The sequence below is a fragment of the Lynx canadensis genome, chromosome C1 (assembly GCF_007474595.2).
Source record: "Lynx canadensis isolate LIC74 chromosome C1, mLynCan4.pri.v2, whole genome shotgun sequence".
NCBI classification, from domain to species: Eukaryota; Metazoa; Chordata; class Mammalia; order Carnivora; family Felidae; genus Lynx; species Lynx canadensis.
Window position 1 is genome coordinate 93,609,876 of NC_044310.1, and position 22,209 is coordinate 93,632,084.

The 22,209-nt window shown below is 53.3% G+C and overlaps 1 protein-coding gene across 2 annotated transcripts in view; it reads left to right on the plus strand.

Annotated features, from left to right (window-relative positions):
• Window positions 1-22,209, plus strand: part of SLC6A17 (solute carrier family 6 member 17) — a 51,706-nt gene that overhangs the window by 20,553 nt on the left and 8,944 nt on the right. For both annotated transcript variants that reach the window (XM_030326072.2, XM_030326075.1), the window contains 5 exons: window positions 1,656-1,813; window positions 3,521-3,647; window positions 4,415-4,596; window positions 6,281-6,391; window positions 21,823-22,064. In XM_030326072.2, the coding sequence (XP_030181932.1) occupies window positions 1,656-1,813; window positions 3,521-3,647; window positions 4,415-4,596; window positions 6,281-6,391; window positions 21,823-22,064 (820 nt within the window). The remainder of the gene's footprint in view (window positions 1-1,655; window positions 1,814-3,520; window positions 3,648-4,414; window positions 4,597-6,280; window positions 6,392-21,822; window positions 22,065-22,209) is intronic.

Consider the following 22,209-nt stretch of genomic DNA (forward strand, 5'->3'; position numbering starts at 1 on the left):
GCACGGATGTGGAGGCTTTCCCTGGTTCTTTGGGGCAGAGGAGAGAAGCATCCCCAGAGGATGCCAGCCTACTCTTCTGCTACCCCGAAACCCATCTTTCTGCACATCTTGCGCCACCCAAGGGTATGTGGGTGAAATACGAAACTAGGGAGGCTGTGTCCCTGTGCTTTTCTGCATGTCACTTCTCTCCTCTCTCATTTCCCCGAAACCCCGGACCAGGAGACAGAACCGCGAGTCCTTCGGGCCCACCCTCTTTTCAGGCTGCTTGTTAGCGACACGTGGAATTTACGTGTACGTGTGACTGTATGCGTGTGGATATTTAATGAATCAGATGCTGTTGTGTAAGGTTTGGTGGGTTACCTCCCCTGGAGGACTTTCCTGATGAGTTCTGTCTGACCCCTCCCTCAGCACGCGTGTGCTCGGTTGGCTCTGTGTGACTGGTCCGCGTGTGTGTGTGTGTGTGTGTGTGTGTGTACATGTGCTGACGTTGCTCGTGTGAACCTGAGGGTCTTGCCTTCCAGACTGTGAGCTCTCCTGGGATAGCGGCTGTGCCTTCTTTCACCCAAGTACCCACCCCCCGCACCCCGCACATGCCAAGCGCATGGTAGGCCTACAGTCAACAGCTGACTGTTGCCGAGCGCTGGGTCTTGTGCCCAAGAGACGCCTGATCCCCCGGGTTCTTTGGCAGATGGGACACATACGGATGTCATGTTACGGGGGCCAGAGCCATGTGGCTGGGGGTCTTCTGGATGCTCCAAGCTGGCAAGGCTTGGTCTGGGGGTGCTGGGTGGCCATGGTGGCACTGGTGACGGGGGCTGTGTGACAGCATTGCTAACAGGACTGGGTTGCTGGCACGTCTCTCAGCAGGGATCGCTCATCTGTGTCCAGACACGATTTTAATTCTCCTGCTAACTGCCCTGTCACTTGGAATTGAGATTGTGTCTGCAGTGAGGCCAGGGACAGTGAGTTTAATTTCTCATCTGGAATCTGTATCAAGATCCATCCTGTCTATCCATTATGATCCTCTCGGCCGTGCTTTTCTGAACTGCTAATTTCTCCCTCGTTCCTCCCAATTAGCTGTAGATTAATGGTGATGCTGGTCAGACCCTCTCTCCCTGGAGAGCTTCCAAAAGCTCCGCTTCCCTGGAGCTACCCGGTCTGCTGTGTCAGCATCTGCTTCAGATGCGGGGAGGGCTGTGCCCCGGGGCTGTGCCTCTGGGGGACGAGGGAGCAGGGTCCACTCCATCTGGGGCTGCTTCTCTGTGGGCGGGAGGGGGTGTGAACAGGTGTCCACAGAGTACGTCGGGAGGGGAGAGTGTGTCTATTTGTGATTTGACGTGTGGATTCCTGAGAGTGCGGCATCTGTCTGTCTGTCTGTCCATCTCTGAATCCAACCTTGTGAGCGAGAGGCATGGACCTACATCTAGATCCCCCCTTAGCATTTCAGGGCAGAGGAGTCAACGGGGAGAAGGAGGGCCTGGGCGGCCAGTGTGTGGTGGGCCACACGTATGAGCCAGACCATTCCTGGAGGAGCACAGGACCGCTGGCACTTTGGGGGTGATCAGAGATGTGGGCAGGTCTGCAGGACAAGGCTGTCCTCCTTTACTGTGGTGCCGTGCTCCGGACACCCCGTGACGCTCCTCTCTCCTCCCCAGGTGCCTACCTGGTGCCCTACCTCGTGCTACTGATCATCATCGGGATCCCACTCTTCTTCCTGGAGCTGGCTGTGGGCCAGAGGATCCGCCGTGGCAGCATTGGTGTGTGGCACTACGTGTGCCCCCGCTTGGGGGGCATCGGCTTCTCCAGCTGCATAGTGAGTCGGAGGCAGACACTGGGCACTTAACCGGCAGGCAGAGGGGCCGCTCTGGGGTACGGGGCTTGTAGACCGGAGTCTTGGGCCAGGGCGAGGGCAGGGGGGAGACCCTCAGCGTGAGAATTGTTTCCAGCCGGTGTCTCAGGGCCACACAGTGCCTAAATTACTGCCCGAGGCAGGATATAATATTGGGAATTGTTGCCAAGGAGGATAGGCTGGGACATCGTCTCGAGGGGGTGCCTGGGACATCTCAGCCGAAGTTCTCCGTGGACACGTGGACCAGTCCCAGATGCCTGTGCTTCCCAGCCCATCAGCTCCCCGTGAGAGAGGCCCTTCCTCTCTCCTTGACTGAGGAGTATTTCAGTTGGGCAAGTGTGTGGCGGGAAAAGGCAGTCCTGGGGCGTGGGGGTTCCTTGCCACTTTGCTGTGCACATGAGCAGCGTTGGAGAAGGTCTCAGATGAGAGCCTGTGGCTGACCCGGCTTTGGAACAGCAGGAGCCGGGGACACCCCACGGGCCTGGATGGGGAACTCCATGAGGCTCATTTACGGGCCTGGAGGTGAGGTTCCGCTTAGCTCTCGAGGTGAGGAAACTGAGCTTCCCTTATGGGCAGAGCCCATGGGTGCACGTGTTCACACCTGCCTCTGGAAGGGACTGAGCATTCCGTTAGGCCTGGTAGCATGGCCAGCCCAAACCTGTCTTAGGCAGAGACTGGGGGAGGGTCTGAGTGGCTCCCACAGTCATGGCGGGCATCACCTCTGCCCAGGGAGACACGGCCAAGTACAGCATACCCTGCCGGGGCTGGCCGTGTGTACGCACGTGAGTGTGAATGGGTCTCCCCTTGGCCTGAAAGCACCCAAGTGAAAGAAGTGGGGGTCCCTCTCCCTCGATATTGCGGTTAAGGTGTGCCGTCCGAGCGTCTGCTCCTGCACGCCAGGGCTCGTGACATTGATGCGGTAAAGGGCCCTTGGCACTCACGCCGATCAGCATTACCGAGCAGGCCGCTGGAGGCGGAAGAGGCCTCTCGGCATCCAGAGCGGATACGGCCAACCCCCGAGCGTGAAAGCATTGCTTTCTGAGAAACCACTCGGACCCTCGGTCAGAATCCGTGTACTCCTATCTCAAATGCAATTCTGCCAAGGGTAGCGATCATGTTTCCGAGACACGGAAAGTGACATCTTTCTGGAGGCGGGCTGCTGACAGTACCGAAGAGTGGGGTCCTGAGACGAGGGAGGACGTAGGAAACCAGGAAGAAGCATCCACGAAAGCTCAAGGAACACTGCAGTCTGGGGCCATTGTCTGTAGAGGCAAAAGACGAGCAGGCCTCCAGGGTCCCGGAGGGCAGCTCTGGGATTGTAATCCTGAGTCATCAGGAAATGATGGGGAAGTGCTTTAAGCATTTTTAGAAGAATTTCAAACTGGAAAGGATTACCATTTTAAGAGTTCACTGCTTAAAGGAGAGATCTTTAATATCTGAAACATTCTTTTGTGGATTCCCTGAATACCAGATGAAGGGAGGATTAGGAAGAGGCCCTCAGTGCCTGCGTCTCATCCCTCCTCCCCCTCCTCCTCCTCCTCTTCCTCCAAGACTGTGAGCAGTGTTGTGTGCAGTCAGCCGGAGCCTGGGCCTAGGATGGGGAGTGGGGGTGGGGTGGAGTTGCCTGCAGCCTTCATGACCCCTCCCCCGACCATCGACCATTGTCCCCAGGTCTGCCTGTTTGTTGGGCTATATTATAATGTGATCATCGGCTGGAGCATTTTCTACTTCTTCAAGTCCTTCCAGTACCCACTGCCCTGGAGCGAATGTCCTGTCACCAGGAATGGGACTGTGGCAGGCAAGTATAGGACCTCCTGAGTATGACCAACTGGGTTTTCCAGCCAGCCTGTCTCAGGAAGGGGTGGAAGGAGCCTCAGAGGCTTAGGCAGAGATTTGAGACTTCATTGACTTGCTGTGTCGCCTTGAATAAGACACCTACCTGACCCACATTTCCTGTTCTGATGATCCTTGCCAGCCTATCCCATAGAGTTCTTATGGGGACTGAATGAAATGAGTGTAGAGAAAACTCTAGAAATTGTGACTTGTGTTTAGTTGTTACAATCCTGTGTAACTCTAACACCATCCTGTCTGGAAACAGCCTTAGTTTGCATGCCAGTCCTATAAAAGGCCAAATGATGTATCCCACCTCACAGAGGGGTAAACTGAGGTCCAGAAGCAACTTTCCTGTGGTTGCACTACTGATTTAACCAAGAATCTTGGATGAGAATCTAGATGTCTGGCTCCTAGCTCAGAACCTTTCCCAGGGAACTTGAGGCCAGTTCTGCCTAACCCTTGCTGTCCTCCACCGATGGAGGCGGGCAGGGAGTGGCATGTGTGAGAATGCAGCCAGATCAGTGTGTCCCAAAGCCTCCTGGGCCCCATCTGGAGCCCCATCTGGAGGCTTCAGGGTCTGCCAGATCCTGGCTAGCCCAGAACGAGCACAGTCCCTCCCTGCTCCCCACACTCAGCTAGCCTCTCGCCCACTGCTGCCCTCGTTGGGGGTCAGGCAGAGGAGGGGGACCCAGAGCCCCGACTGAGGCACTGTGGCCTTTGCTGCTGTTTCAGTGGTGGAGGCAGAGTGTGAAAAGAGCTCAGCCACCACCTACTTCTGGTACCGAGAGGCCTTGGACATCTCCAACTCCATCTCGGAGAGCGGGGGCCTCAACTGGAAGATGACCCTGTGCCTCCTGGTGGCCTGGAGCATCGTGGGCATGGCCGTGGTCAAGGGCATCCAGTCCTCTGGGAAGGTGAGTCAGGAAGGGACTAAAAGGGGGGGGGTAGAAGAGCATGGAAGGCAGGGGTCTGAGGACACTGGGATATGCTATGCAGGGTCTGTTGGGTGGGCTTGGCCTCTGAGTGGCTCAGGATGATGACACAGCCCCCCCCCCCCATGGAGGCGACGGGAGTGTCACTGCTGGATTATTGCCCACCAGGAGGGGGTCAGAGTGGGCTTGTGGAAAATCGATGCTTTGAACGCTAGCCGCCTCTGTGCTCAGATAACTCAGGCCTGCTCTGCAGACTTGAAAGGGAAAAAAAGCTGGGAGCGCTGACCCAGGGACATTCGTCTATATCCTAACCCTTAAGGTTCCCAAGCAAGAGCCCTAGAAGCATCTGCTCTGAGCACTTTTTGGTAAAACTCAGCAGCTCGCCCTGTGGAAACGAAAGGGCTCTTTGAGCAGGTGCATGCTGTGAGTGCAGGCACCTTGGGGCCTCGAGGACGGCTCTCCGTGGCTCTCTCGGGGTGCAGTCCAGCCAGCCCCACACACCTTCTCCCAGGAGCTCAGACCCCTTTCAAGTAAGGGCCCTTTCTTCTTTGGCATGTACGGTATTCATGGACTGTCGGGGCCGCAAAGGACATTAGGGACCCAGTGGCCTAATCCACTCATTCTACAGATGAGTGAACTGAGGTCCAGAGCGGGGAAGGCTCCTCACCTGAGATCAGGCAGCCAGTGCGTCCCAGAGCTGGAACTAGAGCCTTGACCATCTGTCTGAGGCTCCAGGTGTTATAATGGACTCAATGAGTAAGGAAGTTGAGCCTTGGAAAGGTAGAGTGTTCTCCACCTCTTCCCTCTCCAAAGGCCACAAAAGTAGCTGAGACTTCGTAGCACTTATCAGGCACTGCCACATGTCTGACTGCTTTGGGTCCACAACACCCTTATGAGTTAGGAAGCATTACACCTATTTTATAGATGAGGAAATGGAGGCACACAGAGGTTAAGTGAATCGCTTGAGGTCACATGGTTGACAATGGTAGAGCCAGGATCAGGACTCAGGTGGTCTGGCTCTGGACACACCCGCTCTTTACCTCCAACACCATCCTGCCCAAACGACCCTCTTGATTTGTTTCAGCACAGCAAACATTCCGTGAGCATCTCCTTTGTGTGAGGCTCTCTGCCAGGCACGTGGGGAATCTAGAAGTGTGCAAAAAATGCACATGCTAGAAAACAGCACACAATTTATGGTCATAAGAGGCAGGACTTTTTCTGATTTTTTGCTTGGGAGCCATGTCTGTAACCTCCGGGAAGGCTTCCCTCAAAGGAGTTCCAAGGACACGGGAGATCCTTAGGGGGTCCCCTGGAGTCAAGGATAGAAAAGCAGGCAGGAGACATGAAAACAGGAGGATGGGAGAGGAGACGGTTCCTCACCCCCGTGGTGGCCCTTGGGGGCGGGGAGGCCACAGACCCAGCCCTACCAGCTCTTGAAAGGAGGAAACTGGCCCCAGGCACAGCCGCGCCGACTCCAGCTTGTCTGTGCTCCTGCCTTGGCTCGAGGCCAGATGTGGGGTGGGTTTGGCCCTGTGCCCAGGGGTCCCAGGGCTGCACTTTCTTCTGCCATCAGAGGAGGGCTCCTGTGCCCCAGCTGTGAGCAGGGAGGGGGGTGCCAGCTGCGGGAGGCATTCTGCCCCACAGCGGGTCCCTGTCTTCTCTGCAGGTGATGTATTTCAGCTCCCTCTTCCCCTATGTGGTGCTGGCCTGCTTCCTGGTCCGGGGGCTGCTGCTGCGAGGGGCCGTCGATGGTATCCTACACATGTTCACCCCCAAGGTAAGGGTCTGGGAGACACTGACCACGCCACTGAGCCCTGCCGGCTTCGTGCAGTTTAACACTCACTGAGGACCTGTTACGTGTCAGGCATAGTCACGGGCCCAGGTTCCAAAAAGAGGGACATCACGTCAATTTGGGTGAAATCAGGAGAAGCTTCAGGGAATGGATGACCCGGAAGCAGATCCGATTTCAGCGAGTGGCAGTAGGACATTGCAGTGAAGGGAACCGCATGAGCAATTGAGGGAAAGCACTGGGCATGCTTGAGGCAAAGGTGGGACGTCAGGTGGGACTGGGGCAGGGGGGCAGGGAGCAGTGGCAGGCTCTGTCAGGTCAGCGCATCTGTGACAGCAGGAGCCAAGAAGATGCCTAAGAAAAGAGATCTCCCCCCCGGGAATCACAGCTTGTACCCAAATCAGGGGAACGGTGTCACTGTTTAACTCAAGATAATAGGCCGTGTGGGTAGCGATTTTACCCTGACCAAATCCATCCGTATCTTCTCTCCTTTAATCCTCCCCCTAGCCCAGTGAGGGACCACTGTGCACATGTCACAGGGCACTAGCAGGGCAGTAGACATCCCGAATGTGTACACACGGGTTTCTTAATGGTGGTCTTTGCCCACCATGTGGCCTTGCCTCTCTGTTCCCCTTCGCACCACTGGCCACAGCTGGCAGAGCCAGTCCCCTGAGGAATAAGGGGATTTCAAATGCAGATTGGGATGTCCTTCAAGGTGCCCAAGCAATGTACGTTAGTAACTCCAGCTGGCAAGGCTGGGGAGGTCCACCTCCAAATGCCAGCTGATCAGTGAGCACCCAGCTCGTTGGTGAGACTCCAGTCTGTAGGCATGGGTCAGAACTCCACCGTGTTGAGCCCCTAACACTGCCCTGGCACACACATGCTCACACACACCAGGGCTCACACAGTTCATACAGATGACACTGGGAGAAGAACCCAGATCTGGTGGGGATTGAGATCCCCATTCCCTCCCAGCTCTGCCCTGCAGCTGGGAACAGCCCCTGATGTTTGGAGGGTGGCAATGGGCAGGATACACACCGCTCTATATTCATCAGAGAGGGACTAAATTGGCCCCCAGCATTCTTAGCGGTAACATCTGAGGTTTCTATGTGAACAACCACAGAGGTCCTCTTTAGGAAGAGCTTAGCAAACCTCCTGAGGCAGGAGTGTGCCTCCCGAGCCACGTGGCTGGCATAAGGTTGTTGTGAACATGGGATGTCTGACAAAGAAGACAATAATGTGACTCTGGTTTCTTTGGGAGGGAAATGGCCGTGAGAAGAAAGCCAACAGTTTCTATGAATTACTTCAACTGTATTTTAGAATGATGATCTGTCCAACGTTTTCACTTGAATCTTTTAGTTTTACTTTATTGAACCTTATGAGGAAACTGTATACTCTGGAGATGTTCATAAATGGGGAGATTCACACAGGTCTCTGGATGGGCCCCTTGGCGGGATCCATGTTGAGAGAGCCCAGTATGGAACAGATTCATGAGATGGGCTTCTGGTCCCAGCATACACAGTACCGCTCTCCGTTTGATTCAGATGCTTTTTAAAACATCCTTTTTATTTATTTTGAGAGAGATAGAGAGAGCAAGTGGGGGAGGGGCAGAGAGAGAGGGAGACAGGATCCTAGGCAGGCCCTGGGCTGATGGGGGGCTCGAACTCACGCACCGTGAGATCATGACTTGAGCCAAAATCAAGAGTCGGTTGCTTAACCAACTGAGCCACTGAGGCGCCCCTAAAACCCCTTTTTAATTATGAAATATCTCAGGCATGTAACCACACATATATAATAATATAATAAACATTTTTAAGAGATCAAAATTACAGAGGCCATAAAAAATGCCCGTATAGCTTGACCTGATCCCATTTCTTTCCTCCCCTAAAGAAAACCACTATCCGGAATTTAAGCTTCATCCCCCTAGTACATTTTTTAAAACTCGTAATACATATTCGTGTGTGCATAAACAACATATAGCATTTGTGCGTACTTTTAAACTTTACGTAAGTGGCATCGTATTTTATGCAACTTCCTGTGACTTGCCTCAGCTTTTATTTTTGTCCCATACTGTTATTTGAGGTTTATTTATAGTGCTGTTTGTAGTTCTGGTGTCTCCATCTTCCCTGGTGGACAGTATTCCACCATAGCACGGAACTTTATTTGTTCATTCTCTAGTTGATGATCACTTCTGTTGTTTCCAGCTTTCACTATTGCTAGTAACACTACAGTAAACACTATCACACAGGTCTTCATGTGCACAGTTTTTTTCTAGGGTGTCTAGAAAAAATTCAGGAGTAAAATTGCCATCCCAAAGGATATGCATACCTTCAGTTTTACTAGATGGTGGCCAAATTGCTCTCCAAAGTGGTGGCAACAGGGCACCTGGGTGGCTCAAGTCAGTTAAGCATCCACTTTCAGCTCAGGTCATGGTCTCACAGTTCATGGGTTCGAGCCCCGTATTGGGCTCTATACTGACAGCTCAGAGCCTAGAGCCTGCTTCAGATTCTGTGTCTCCCTCTCCCTCTCTCTCTGTCCTTCTCCTGCTCATGCTCTCTCTCTCTCTCTCTCTGCCTCTCAAAAATGAATAAACGTTACAAAAACAGCAGCAAAGTGGTGGCAACGGTCGACACTCCCACCAGTTGTAGACAAGAGTCCTTGTTGCTCCACGTTTGTTAGACTTCAATTTTTGCCAATCAGATGGATGCGAGATGGTTGATGTGTACTTTGCATAACAGAGGACATTCCTCTCCAAAACCTTTTGCTGGATGTTCAGGAAACGGCGTGACGTCATGTTAGCATGTATATGGGTCAGAGCCTCCGTGAAGTGCAGTTTAAAGTAACCTGGAGGAGCCAGGTTACCAAGACCCAGCAGGTGTGGCGCCTGGCCCATCTAGCTCTTGTGACTCTCAGTCTGGAAAGAGCCTGCGAGTTCATCTTGAGATCTTGCTCACTGAGTAGTTCTTTGGGGCAGCTCCCATTCTTGACCTTGGATGGATGTGTTGAATGGGGAAGGGGAGACCTAAGGGCCTCAAAGGCCAAACTCTTCCATCAAGGATCCCCTTCACAGCCTGTGCTGCAGGTAAGGCCAGCAACGACGGCTGGGTGAGGGTGGACAGTTGTTCGACTGTCCATATGTGGCAGACCACTGTTGCAGAGCTGTGACTGTTCCAGGACAGGATTGGTGAGATGGGCAACCCTGAAACCATTTCAAGTCCTTGACCTAGAGCAGTGCTATAGAATGCTGGGGTCCTTGCACACAGCTTCCCAGGCTGTGCGCTGCTCCATTTAGACTGACCACCATGCGAATGACATCTCCAGGGGTCATGCCATTTGGTAGCCGTGGCAGAGTCCAAGAAGAGTTTTGGCCAGGGCATCTCAGAATCCACTCGAAAAGAGCACAGGTTGTCTGTGGATATGCTGAAAGTCCTCTTCTGAAGTCTTCCAATACCAGAAAGGGTCCAAGCCATAGGATCTGGACTTTCAGTCCATGCCCCCAAGCAGTCACTGGACGTATGGCAAATGCAGTGTGGCCAGGATACCGTGATGACCCTCTAGCATTTTTGATGGGACAGTTATTCATGTTGACGGCTAGTTAACTTCTTGGATTCCTTGGGCAACATCTCTCCCGATTACTTTCTTTCCATTCAGTGAAAAACCCAAGTCAGCATGGCATGCCACACAGTTCACCATGTGCCTTGCTCCACACAAAGTGGTAGATTGTGGTAGACTTACCACCAAAACTTTCGGAAAGTGTTTCTCAAAATCATAACTATTCGTGTCCTTTGACCCAGCAATTCCACTTCCAGTTATTTGCCCTGCAGATATATTCCCTCAAAACAAAAATGACCTGTGAACCATATTGGCCATTGTAGTACATATTTTAGTGGCCAAAGGTGGAAAACAATCCAAATGACTATCATTAATTTATCCCTTCAGTCCTCAAAGGTTCGCTGAGTGCCTGTTAGGTTCCGGACTCTGTGATGGGTCCTGGGATCCAGTGGTGAACCAAGCAGACGAACTTCCTAGCCCTCATGGGAATAATAAGATAGTAGAAGATTAAGGACTTGCTGGGTGGTGTTGCTAAGGAGAAAAATAAAGCAGAGAAAGGAGGAGTAGGGACGCCGGGGAGAGGGGTTGCTTCAGGTAGTGTTCAAGGAAGGCCTCCCTGAGAAAGTGGTCTTTGAGTGAAGAGGGGAGGTGGGAAGCAGGCTGTGTGGATATCTGAACGTAGCACATTCCATTCCGGAGAGAACAATAAATGAAAAGGCCTCAAGGTTTGGAAGTGTTTGGCATCCAATTCAAGGAGGCTAAATGAGTCCGGAATGGGAGGGGAGAGAAGTAGGACATGCGGTCAAGGGGGCAGTGGGGAGCCAGAGCACGAGTGTGTTATGAGCCAAGTAGGCCTTTGGTGTCTACTCTTGGTGAAACGGGAGCCACTGGAGGTGCCGAGTGAAGTAGCAACGTGATCTGACTTCCATCTTCGAAAGACCCCTCTGGCTGCCGTAGACAATCTGAGGGAGCAAGGGTGGAACAGAACGACCTGCCAGAAGGCTCCATCCAGGTGATTCCATCCAAGTTCTAGATGGAACTAGTTCTAGATGGCTCCTCCAGGTGAGAGGAGACTGTGATTTCAGCCCAGGTGATGGCAATAGGAGTGATGAGAAGTGGTCAGATTTGGGACATATTCGGGAAGTAGGGTCACACGATTTGTTGTGGAATTGGATGTGAGGGCTGAGAGAGGGACAGTGGTCAATTTGGGGATGACTCCACGGTCTTTTGCCTGAGCGACTAGAAGCACGGAGTTGAATTCATGGAGATGAGGGCAGACGGTGAGGAGAGCAGACTTGGTGGGGAACATCAAGACTACTGTTTTGGACACAGCAGGTCTAAAATGTCTAGTAGATATCCAAGCGGAGATACTGAGTAGGCAGTCGGACAGCTGAGTCTGCAGGCCAAGTGGAGATACAAACTTGGGAATCCAAGACTTTAAAGCAGTGGACTAGTGACGGTCACCTGGAGAGTGAACACTGAGAAGAGGACTGAGCAGTGAGCACCAGGGCCCAGCATTTAGAGGTTGGGGGAAGGGTAGCCAATGTGGGAGGAGAAAGAGGAGGAGGAGGAGGAGGGGAGGGAGACATGGATACATCAATCCCAGAGGCAAAGCAGAGAAACGTCTTTAAGGAGGGAATGATCTGCCATGTCCAAAGTTGCTGAGGTCAGGCAGGTGGTGAGGACTGGGAAATGAGCAGTGCACCTGGCATCAGGGGGGTCCCTGGAGAGAAAGAGAGCGCGCACGTGTGCGCACATACACACACACACACACACACACACACACACACGAGCCAGAGGGGGAGGGGCAGAGAGAGAGGGAGAGAGAGTCCCCAGCAGGGTCCTCGCTGTCCGTGCAGAGCCCGATGCGGGGCTCAACCTCACAAACCGTGAGATCATGACCTGAGCCGAAACCAAGAGTTGAACGCTCGACCGACTGAGCCACCCAGGTGCAAACCCAGGCGTTTTACTATAAAAAAAAAAAAAGCAGAGAAATGAGAAATGGGTGGAAACTGGAGATATCCATGGGATCGAGGGTGTTATTTCAGAACTCGGTACTATGATGACAGAACTCCATCATACGCCGCTGGTGGGAATGTGGAATGGAGCAGCCGCTTTGGCAAACAGCCTGGCAGCATCTCCAAAGGTTAGACAGAGTTAGCGTATGAGCCAGCAACTCCACTCCCAGGCGCGTTTCCAAGAGAACTAAAAACATGTTCACACAAAAACTTGTACACAAATGTTCATCGCAGCATCCTTCACAAGAGCCAAAAGGTAGAAACAGCTCAGATGTCTGTCAACTGACGAATGGAAGAATCGAGAGTCGTGTGTTTGTACGAGGGTGACTTCTTAGGCCATAAAGGGGAATGAAGTACTAACAGGTGCCACGACATTGCATGAACCTCTTTGGTCTTTGGTCTTTGGTCACCAAAGACCACATGTTGTGTGATTCCATTCCGTTGTGTGAAATGGCCAGGATAGGCAAATCTGTAGAGACAGAAAGGAGATTAGTGGTTCCTTAGGGCTGGGTTTGTGAGGAGGCTGGGGGGAAAAGGGGAGTGACTGTTAATGAGGATGGGCTTTCTTTTCGGGGTGATGAAGAAGTTCGAAAATTGTGGCAATGGGGGCACAACTCTGTGATGTGCTAAATACCATTAAACTTTATGCTTTTAAAATGTTTATTTTTGAGAGAGAGAGAGTGGGCGTGTGGGAGGGGCAGAGAGAGAGAGACAGAAGGTCCGAAGTGGGCTCTGTGCTGACAGCAGAGAGGCCCATGCGGGGCTCGAACTCAAGACTCATGAACCGCGAGATCATGGCCTGAACGGAAGTCATACACTTAACCCGCTGAGCCGCCCTAGGTGTCCCAAATGGTACACTTAAAAAAAAAAACAAAAAACCAAGAGTGGGAAATCAATGCTTTTGGGTGGAGGGGAACCAGAGTCCTTGAGTGAGCAGGGAGGGGGCGCCCAGTGCCCACGTAGAGGAGTTGGTCTCATCGGGGAGGAACAGGAGGCAAGGGCCAGCCGGCGGGCACAGGGGCTGGCAGCTGAGAAGCTGTGGTGAGGAGCTCCTCATTGTGAGAGATCTCTCTTCCCATCGTGTCATTTTCTTCTGTGAAGGAGGAAGCAAGGGCCTCAGTTGAGAGTCCGAATGGCGGAGCGTGGTGGACGCCTAAGGAGGAGCGAGTGTGAGGTGACCGTGCAGGAGACAGGGAGTGTGGGCAGCACGGAGGACAGGCTGGTGGTCAAGGGGCACACAAGTGTGCAGTGAAGCCAGCCAGCATGGCGTGGCTAACACTTCTCCAGTCCCAAGCTGGACAGTTCCCCCTAGTTTAACACCTCTGAAAGCACGCTATTTCCCATAGTTGGAGGGACACTGAGAACAATCATGTGTTTTACAGTGGATGATGCTTACGTGTGCCAGGCACCGTTACGTGCACCTGACGTATAGTCACTCATTGAAGCTCATAATAACCCTCAGGGCAGGTGTTATTTTAGCCAGTTTGCAGGGGGCGGGGGAGGTACTGATGCACAGAGAGGTTAAATAACTCATCAAAGGTCCCAAGGTGCACCTTGCGTGATTTCTCCAGCTATGCTTAGCGGCTTGGGGGCAGGCCCAGAGTCGGTGGAAGGTTGGTTGGATGTCACCAGGGTCAGGAGGTGATAACAAGGGATGACCATGGGGAGAGGGGGCAGGGGAGTTAAGAGGGTAGCAAGGGAGCAACCAAATGATGGACCATCAACCAAGCCAATTAAGAAGGGAAGTTATGCTACAAACAGGATGGGGGTGGTGAAAGGCAGATAGTCCAGTACAGGTGAAGAATTTTTGGAGTCAAGATACTAGAAGGGGTGAGCTGGGAAGACGGTGCTCTGGGGTTCAGGGTCCTTGACTTTGAGGTCCTAGGTGGCGCAGCGCTCTTAGATGTGACAGGGGCTATGGCACAATCCTAGGAGTGGGGTGAAGGACAATCTCAGTGGAAGGGAGGAGCTGAAGGGACCCAGAAATATGATAGCTGTAGAACTGGACAGAGACAGTGTACTTGGAATAGCGACAATGACCTGGAGGAACAGGGAGCCCGCTCTCCGCCTCCAGGCCCGATGGCAGCCTGGGCGTGTAAGAGGACAGCCTCTACTCGAGAGGGCTGCAGGGGAGGCCTCCGGATCGGGCCCACCCTCGACCAATCAGACTCCAGCCAACAGACTGAAAATCAGGATCCCCAGGTGTGTTATCCCCAGGTGTAGGAGCTCTTGAAAGCTCCCAGTGATTATGATGTGTGGCCAGGCTGGAGAACCACCGAGTCAGAGCAAGAAGGCATGGGGGAGGGGCATCCAGGGAAGGCTTGTGGAGATGGGGGAGTGGGGGTGACAGACTGTGAGTTCCAGGGGCCGGTGGCAGGGTGCAGGCAGTTAGGGAGGGGCAGGGCGTGAGTCAGAGCAGGGGACAGACCCAGCCATCCTGAGATGAAGTCCGGATGAAGGACAACCCAGGAGTCATGGGAACCTTGCAGCAGCCGAGGTAAACGGGGCCCTGGGACCGAGGGACCAGGCCCAGTGGTCCCTTAGGCAGACTGTGGGAACAAGGCTGAGAGTGGGCAGGGGCTGAGGGGGGCAGCTTGCCAGAAGCCCCAGAACTCTGTGGGTTCCTAACTCAGCATGACGAGGAAGTGTCAGACTGGGGGCAGGAATACACACACACGCAGATATATATGCTGGGGTGTGTGTGTGTGTGTGTTACTGATATACACATAAAATATCACTGGAAGGGCACGCAAGAATACGAACTGAGTGTCTGGATACGGGGTGGGGTAAAGGAGCCCTTACAGTGCCCTTTTGTGCCTTTTGAGTTTTAAACCATGTGTCATCGGTTGAGATGAGAGCACACGGTCTTCCGGGACAGGGGCCCGGCACAGCCTCAGCTACGTGCAGCTTTGGGCATCTGCCTCTCGCTTCACCGCGTCTGGGGTCTAGACACATGAGCAGTCTTCACCAGTGAGCCAGACTGGCCCAGGGTCAAGGGTACGTGTTAACCCTTAGAGAAGTGGGGTCCTGGGAGGCACTGAGGGCCCAGGGGCAGAGATCAGTGGTAGAGCTCCTTGACCTCCACAAGCAGAGGAGGGCTTCTGGGCAGGATGACCAGGGCAAGCCAGCCTTGGGCGGGCTCCGGAGCCAGACAGTCTGGTTCAGATCCCGGCTTGTCACTCAATGGTCAGAGGGCAAGATCCCTGTGGGAACTCACTCCGTTTACTCGGCTGCGAGATGGGGCAAACCATGGTGGCTTCCCGACAGCCTTGTCGGGAGAGCACGGGGGACCTGCTTCCGGTGCGCAGAGAGCGCATGGTAAGCCTTAGCGATTATTATTCTCTCCCTCGTGAAGGTGACACTGTTCTTGGGCGCTGGGAACCCGGCGCTCCAGTGCCATCTGGTGTCTCGCGGCCCCAGCTGGCTGTTGCACCGGCAGGTGCCCGGCAGGGCTGAGGAGCAAAGGCGTGTGTGCTCCAGTCACGCACCAGGTCAGGCCAGGCGCTCAGGGGCTGCTTGTGGATTCCAAAAGCGTCTTTGTGCCGCTGAGTCAAATGCGTGAAACACCTCGCTCTCCGCGTGAGGAAGTGACTCAGCCCTCGTGCCAAGGAAATGGCAGGAAGCTCTTGCCGTGTTTTAGGGCAGGCACCCCAAGGACGGCGCGAGCCTTGTCTTTTCGTAGGGAGAGCCCATTCCCCACCTCTCCTCTTGCGGTCACATCCTGATGTTTGGCAAGGACATCGGGCTTCCTGAGGTCTGGCCGCGGGTTCATCCTCTGTAGACCCCATGATCGGGGCCTTGTTGGAATTATGCACCAGCACCCCAGGAATCCAGATAGAGCCCCTTTAAATTCAAGGAACAACAGGCTTTCCTGTTGTTCTGAACAGTCCTGAAGGTGCCTGCCTCACTTTACCGCCAGGTGAACATTGGGCATCTGGTCATCTCCATCAGCAAGAGAGCCCCTCCAAGCTGCAGGCTGGAGGGGTGCCCAGGGGCTGCTCACACAGGGCACGTGTGTCCTCAAAGGTCAAGCTTTGGCACAGACTGTTTCCTGGGGCCTCATTAATATCAGATTTGGAGCCACCAATTTTCTTCAAGATAATCTAGGGATGGAGAATGGGGCAAGAGGAGGTGAGATTGGCCATATGTTGGTAAATTGTTGAAACTGAGTGATGGGTACCTGGGGGCTCATTATATTTTCCTCTCCACCTTTTGTACCTTTTACAATCAATGTGCCATAATTTTTAAAAATTAGAAAAGAACAGCAAATAGATAGTCTTAAAAACATGAACAAAATTCTTGTTCCCATCCCAGATCGTTGCATATAAGACTTGCCTACCCTGTCCTTGGAGAGTCTGTCCCCCAAGTTACAGGGTCAGCTCTGATGGTGCACTTCGGGATTATGGTGGTCTCCCTAGGGTGTGGCTACCTCCATTTATGGAACTTGGCCCTGAAAGTGGCTGGGCCTAGGAATTTACCCATTTTGAGGCTTAGAGAGTGATGAAAATCCTGACAATGACATGTGTTTGGACCTCACAGATGGTCCAGACCCTTTTGTAAAAACTTTGGTAATAACTGATGTAGATGAAAACTGAAAGAATCACCAGAAGAGGAGGAGGAGGAGAAGGAGGAGGAGGAGGGAGAGAAGGAAGAAGGAGGGTGGGGATGGGGGAGGGGGAGAAAAAAAGCAAGAGAGAAGAAAAGGAAAGGAAGCCAGCATTAAAATAGCCACGTTTGAGAAAGCAGAGTTTAAAGCCCTAAGGATCTTCTTGTCCTAGAAGCCTGATCCTAGCACAGAAAGGCCGGTACAATTTCACAGCGCCTGGTGTGGTCCCTCCCGCGCAGCTCACCTTGAGGAAGCAGCCTTGTCCGTCTCTCTCTCTCTCTCTCTTGCTCCCAACGCTTTCCTTCTCTCCTGTGTGTCAGACACTGCTTACACAGTGGACAGGAGATGGGCTCCACCCCTAAGAAACACAGAGTGTTGAACAGAAGGCAGACGTATAAACCTGGAATGCAGGTATTGACTGGAGCTGCAAGAGCCCGAGGGCTGTGACTAGCTCTGCCAGAGGCATCAGGAAAAGCTTCAAAGAGGAGGTGATATTTATGCTGGCCTTTAAGAAAGAAGTAGGAGTTTCACCGGTATGTGAGTAAGAGGAGCGGAATTCCAGGCAGAGGGAACAGCCTGGGCAAAGGCCAGAGGTATGAGACTGCGGGGCTTTGGAAGAGTTAGTTCGCTGCATTCGGAGATAGGAGCAAAGAGTGGAAAAAGATTTTTCAGCACACAGTGGGGAACCATCAAAGATTTTTCAGCATGCAAGGGGGACGGCCAGGGCGGTGTCCATCTCAACCTACCCTCTGTCACAAAATCTGGTGCTTCTTCCTGGTGGGAACTCACCAGACCGCCCAGAGCCCGGCCATTGTGTCTAGGTTCCTGGCCTGAGGGAAGTGCCCAGTTTCCAGCTGATTGGTAGAACTGTCATGAATGATCATTGGTGAGCATCAGTGAATGCCAGCATACCTCCCAGGCATAAGTAATCCCCCACCCATTTCTAGAACTTTCTGGGAGGATCTTTTAAAAACCCACCCAGGAGAGGGGAGGTACAAAGGTCCTTGCCCCGTCGGGACAACGATTATTTTGTTCTCCTGTTTAAAATAATCTTCAAATTTCCATGCAGGCCTCTGTCTCCTTACTCACAATGCCAAAATCCAAATAGCCCTGAAAAACAAAAGTTGTTTTTTCTTTCTCCCGGAACTCAGTTGGCGGCAAAATGACCTGAACAGATGTGAGGCTATTTATAGTCATTATTGATTCACTTGGTGTGAATTTTCATATTCTGCTACAGAAATACCAATGCGTTTGATTACAGGGTGCTGCCCCAGACCCCGCTGGGGGATTATGTAATTATGTGGCGTATGCACCATATTACCTTTCTAAAATAAAGTTAGGAAGAAGAGCCCGAGTTCCAAAACCAGTCTGGCCTTGGGGCTTTTAGGTAAGGAAACATGGGCCTGTCCTACTTTTTGTAAAGACGACATTGCAAACACAGTGGACCCTCGACAATGTGGGATAACCCTGCTCCATTTCTCCGTGCTCCACTGTGACCGATTTAAACCTCTTCCGCCTGTCTGAACGTGCCGGCTTTACCCCTAACAGGTGAGTCAGCCTTCTGCGTTACGGGGTGAACAGAGCCACCAAGACAGAAACCCCCTCAGAGACAGACGCGGAACATACAAACCCACCCTGCAGCTGCCCTATCCTGTTCTCTTGTCCTGCTTCCTCTGTGAGCAGCTCCAGGGTTCCCTGTGGAAGACAGCCCGCCTCCCCTCTAGATCCCTTGCCCTCCATCGGCCTTTACATATCAAGTCACTGCATTAAAGACAAACACATGGGACGCCTGGGTGGCTCAGTCAGTTGAGTGTCCAACTTCGGCTCAGGTCATGATCTCATGGTTCATGGCTTTGAGCCCCGTGTTGGGCTCTGTGCTGACAGCTCAGAGCCTGGAGCCTGCTTCGGATTCTGTGTCTCCCTCTCTCTCTGCCCCTCCCCCACTCGCAGTCTGTCTCTCTCTCTCTCTCTCTCTCTCTCTCAAAAATTAAAATTAAAATTAAAAAAGCAAAAACAAGATACCAAATAAAAAAGCCACACTTCCTTGATGGCCCGAACCTGCCACGTTTCTCCTCCCGTTCCAGGGCTAACTTCTCCAAGGAGTAGATTATCTGCTTTGCCTTCGTTTCTTCCCCTCTGCTTCTCACTTTTCCTGGCATCTACGTGACTCTGGCCACATCGCTTCCCGAACAGCTCTGACGGAGCCCACCCATGACCTGCTCACCGTAGCATATTTCTCTCGGTAGCCTGGGTCCCCCTCCAGCCAGGCTTGTGTCCTGTGACCTCCAGAGCCAGCCCTCTCTTGCGCTTCCTCCCGTCTGGGCTGCTGCACCTCCCTCTCTGCTGCATTGAACTTGGAGATGTTGTCCCGGCCCCTGGCTTGCCTCTTCTCCCCACCCCAGTGAGCCCTTCAGTTCCTTCCTACACACCTACACCTCACGAGTTACATCTCTGGCTCAGCCTCTCTTCTCTGGGCTCCAGGCTCACTTGTCTGCCCGCCCACTTGACATCTCCTCTCGCCTATCGTAAAGACACATTAAACTCAGCATTTCTACAGCTGACATCTCGATCGGCACCGTTCCAACCCCATCAAGACCTGCCCATTCTCCTCAGTGTCCGTCTCTACCCCCTCAGGCACGCAGGCCAGAAGCATGGCTGTCACCTTGGCATCTGACTCTCCAGCATCCCCCCACCTCCAGTCCAGAGCGAAGGTCAACTTGGTTTTTCCTGCTGAAATCTCTCCACCCTGACCCTAGGCAAGGTCATCATTACCCTGCCTGGACCCCAGAGGTGCTTCCTAACAGGGCTGCCTCATTGGCTTTGGTTTCTGTTAGAAATGCACATCTGATCACTTCCCCCGCCCCCCCCCCCCCGCCCCGGATTAAGTGCATTCTTGGGAGCCCTGTAAGACCTTTGATCTGACTCCTCTGCCCCCTAGCCTCACCTGTACCTCTCGCGCCTCATCCTTGCTGCTTCAGGCAGCCTGGCCTCTTTCTGTTCACACGCCCTCCTCTATCCTGCCTTGCCTCGGGGCCTCAGCGGATGCTGTTCCCTCTGTCCGAATGCTCTTCCCTGCCCTCTTAACCTCGCTTTCTACCTCTCAGATGTCAGTTCGAGGATCCCTTCCTCAGGGGAAGCTGTCCCTGGCCTCCTGACTGGCTCAACCCCCCACCTCCCCCCGACCAAGTATTGGGTCCTGGCCTTCACAGCCCTTGTCACCTTTGCAACTTAACATCTGTTTGTGGGGTCATTTGACAATTAGAATATCAGCTCCACAGGAGCTGGGACCTTGCCTGCTCTTACTCTCTGTGGGTCCCCACACCTAGCCCCCGGCCTGACCCCCAGTAGGTGTTCCGTGTTTGATGGATGAGTGGCTGCGTGTCATATTCACAGGGAGGCCACAACACATTACTATTGAGTGTGCAGAGACAGGGAGGGGATGGGGAAGGTGTCCCCTTCTCATGGAAGTCGGGTACTGTTAGCTCCTTAAAGCCTGGGTTCTGGGTTTTCTTGGTGGACCAAAGATGACTTTATTTTGTGCAAGGTGAGGGGACCTTAATCTCCCCCAGAACACACATACTCGCCAGCCAGGCCTCCCTTTGTGCACTGACCCTGAAGACTCTACCACCATCGTCTTCCTCTTCCTCCCCAGCCTGGGGCGAGGCTGGGGTGAGCCTGGGGGCGCCTCTCCCAGCCCTCCAAGCTTGCCAGCATCTTCTCAGCCAGTGGGGTGACTCCAGGCGCTCAGCTGTGCCTAGGGAGCTGCTGAGGTGGCGGGCAGATGGGCCTCCATCCTGGGCGTTAGGGCTGTAAGGTAGCACTGGGCGGAGCCTCAAGTCCAAGGCCTCAGTACACACACGGGGAGTGGACTTGGCCACAGGCACACAGCGAGGGGCGGCCAGGACAGGACCAGTTCGGGCTTGTGCCTGCAGGGATAGCAAACTCTCTAGAACCTCCTTGCCTCCTCGGTCACTTGGGTCGACCTCAGCAGCACAGGCGCAGGAGGGATATGGTCTGTGAGGGGGGGGGTGCTAGGAGGGTGTCAGGGGCCAGCATCAGAGCATCTGTACTCGAGTCACTCTGAGCGAGTAATTTTCACCTTGGGGTGTCTGTTCACTCTTTCAAAATGTGAACAGTAATTCCTTCCCTCCACCAAAAAAACCCAAAAACCTGTCCTGACCAAGTCAGAGGCACTTTGCCAGGATTAACTTGCCATTTATGTGCCAGGCATTACTTGTTGCTGCACATCTGATCCTCACAACTGCCGTGGGAGGGATACTCTATTATTGTTCCCATTGTTCAGATGAGAAAACTGAGGCTCATAAAACAGGCACTGTCATTTTTCTAACCCTTCTAAGCTATTTAAGGATGGGCGTCAGGTTCAGGCCTGGGTCCATCTAACTCTACAGCCCCGTGCAGAGTCCAAGCCACGGTCCCTGTCTTGAGGGGCAAACAGTAAAAGGAAAATGGCTACGAAAAGCACTTTGGGAATTGCCCCATACCCTCTACAGGCTGTTGTGGTGCAGGGTTCCATCAGGTCTGAAGGCAGATGGAAGGTCAGGAAGGGGGTTTCCCCTCTCTAGGAAGTGTCTGGGTTCTGTGCTTCAAGTTGGTTGGGTGGGAGGGGGGAGGGTCTTTCTGTGACCTAGAACATGTAGAAGTGCAAGAATGAACATGGGGCCCTTATTTTTTTCCTGGAAAAAGAAGATCAGGTGGGCAGGAGGGAGGAGCTGGTGTCCCTTTTCATGGTTTGAAGTGGAGAAGGTATCGGGGAAATACTTGTGTTCTCAGTTCTCTAGTGCTGTTGTGCAGGTTGTACACTGCACAACTCTAAGAGGCACCATTCACACTATAGTCCAAGTGAATGGCCCTCCCTCGAGCTGTGCACCACATATCATACCTAATGACCCTGAAGATATTCCTCAGTATAATAGCCCCATGGTTAGCAAAGGTGGCAGTTCAAATGAACTGAGAAGTTACTGAGTAAGCACACAGCATTTATTTTATCTCACTTAAGCCTCACAACAATCCTCTGAAGTTAATGCTCTTGTTATCTGTGTTATACATGTGGGCATCTGAAGTTCAGAGGGGTCAGGGGAAAACCCAAGGTCACCCAACCACAGCTTTCCCACCATGCCATGCGGCCTCTGAACTCCGGTGAGGGTGAGGAAGGGGCCGAGGTGGGAGCGCCACTGTGTGTGAATAAAACCATCATCTGTGTGTCTCTCGTCCTCCCCCGACAGCTGGACAAGATGCTGGACCCCCAGGTGTGGCGGGAGGCAGCCACACAGGTCTTCTTCGCCCTGGGGCTGGGCTTCGGGGGTGTCATCGCCTTCTCCAGCTACAACAAGCAAGATAACAACTGTCACTTCGATGCTGCACTGGTGTCCTTCATTAACTTCTTCACCTCGGTGCTGGCCACCCTCGTGGTGTTTGCCGTGCTGGGCTTCAAGGCCAACATCATGAACGAGAAGTGTGTGGTCGAGTAGGTGGCATCTTGGCTGCTGTCCCTTCTTCTCCCTGTCCACCTTACCCAGGCGGGGCAGGTGGGTTAAGGAGGCAGAGTCCCCATCTGCCCCGGGCTGATGGCTGGACATCAGAGGAGCTCTCTCCGGCCCCGGCCCTGGATC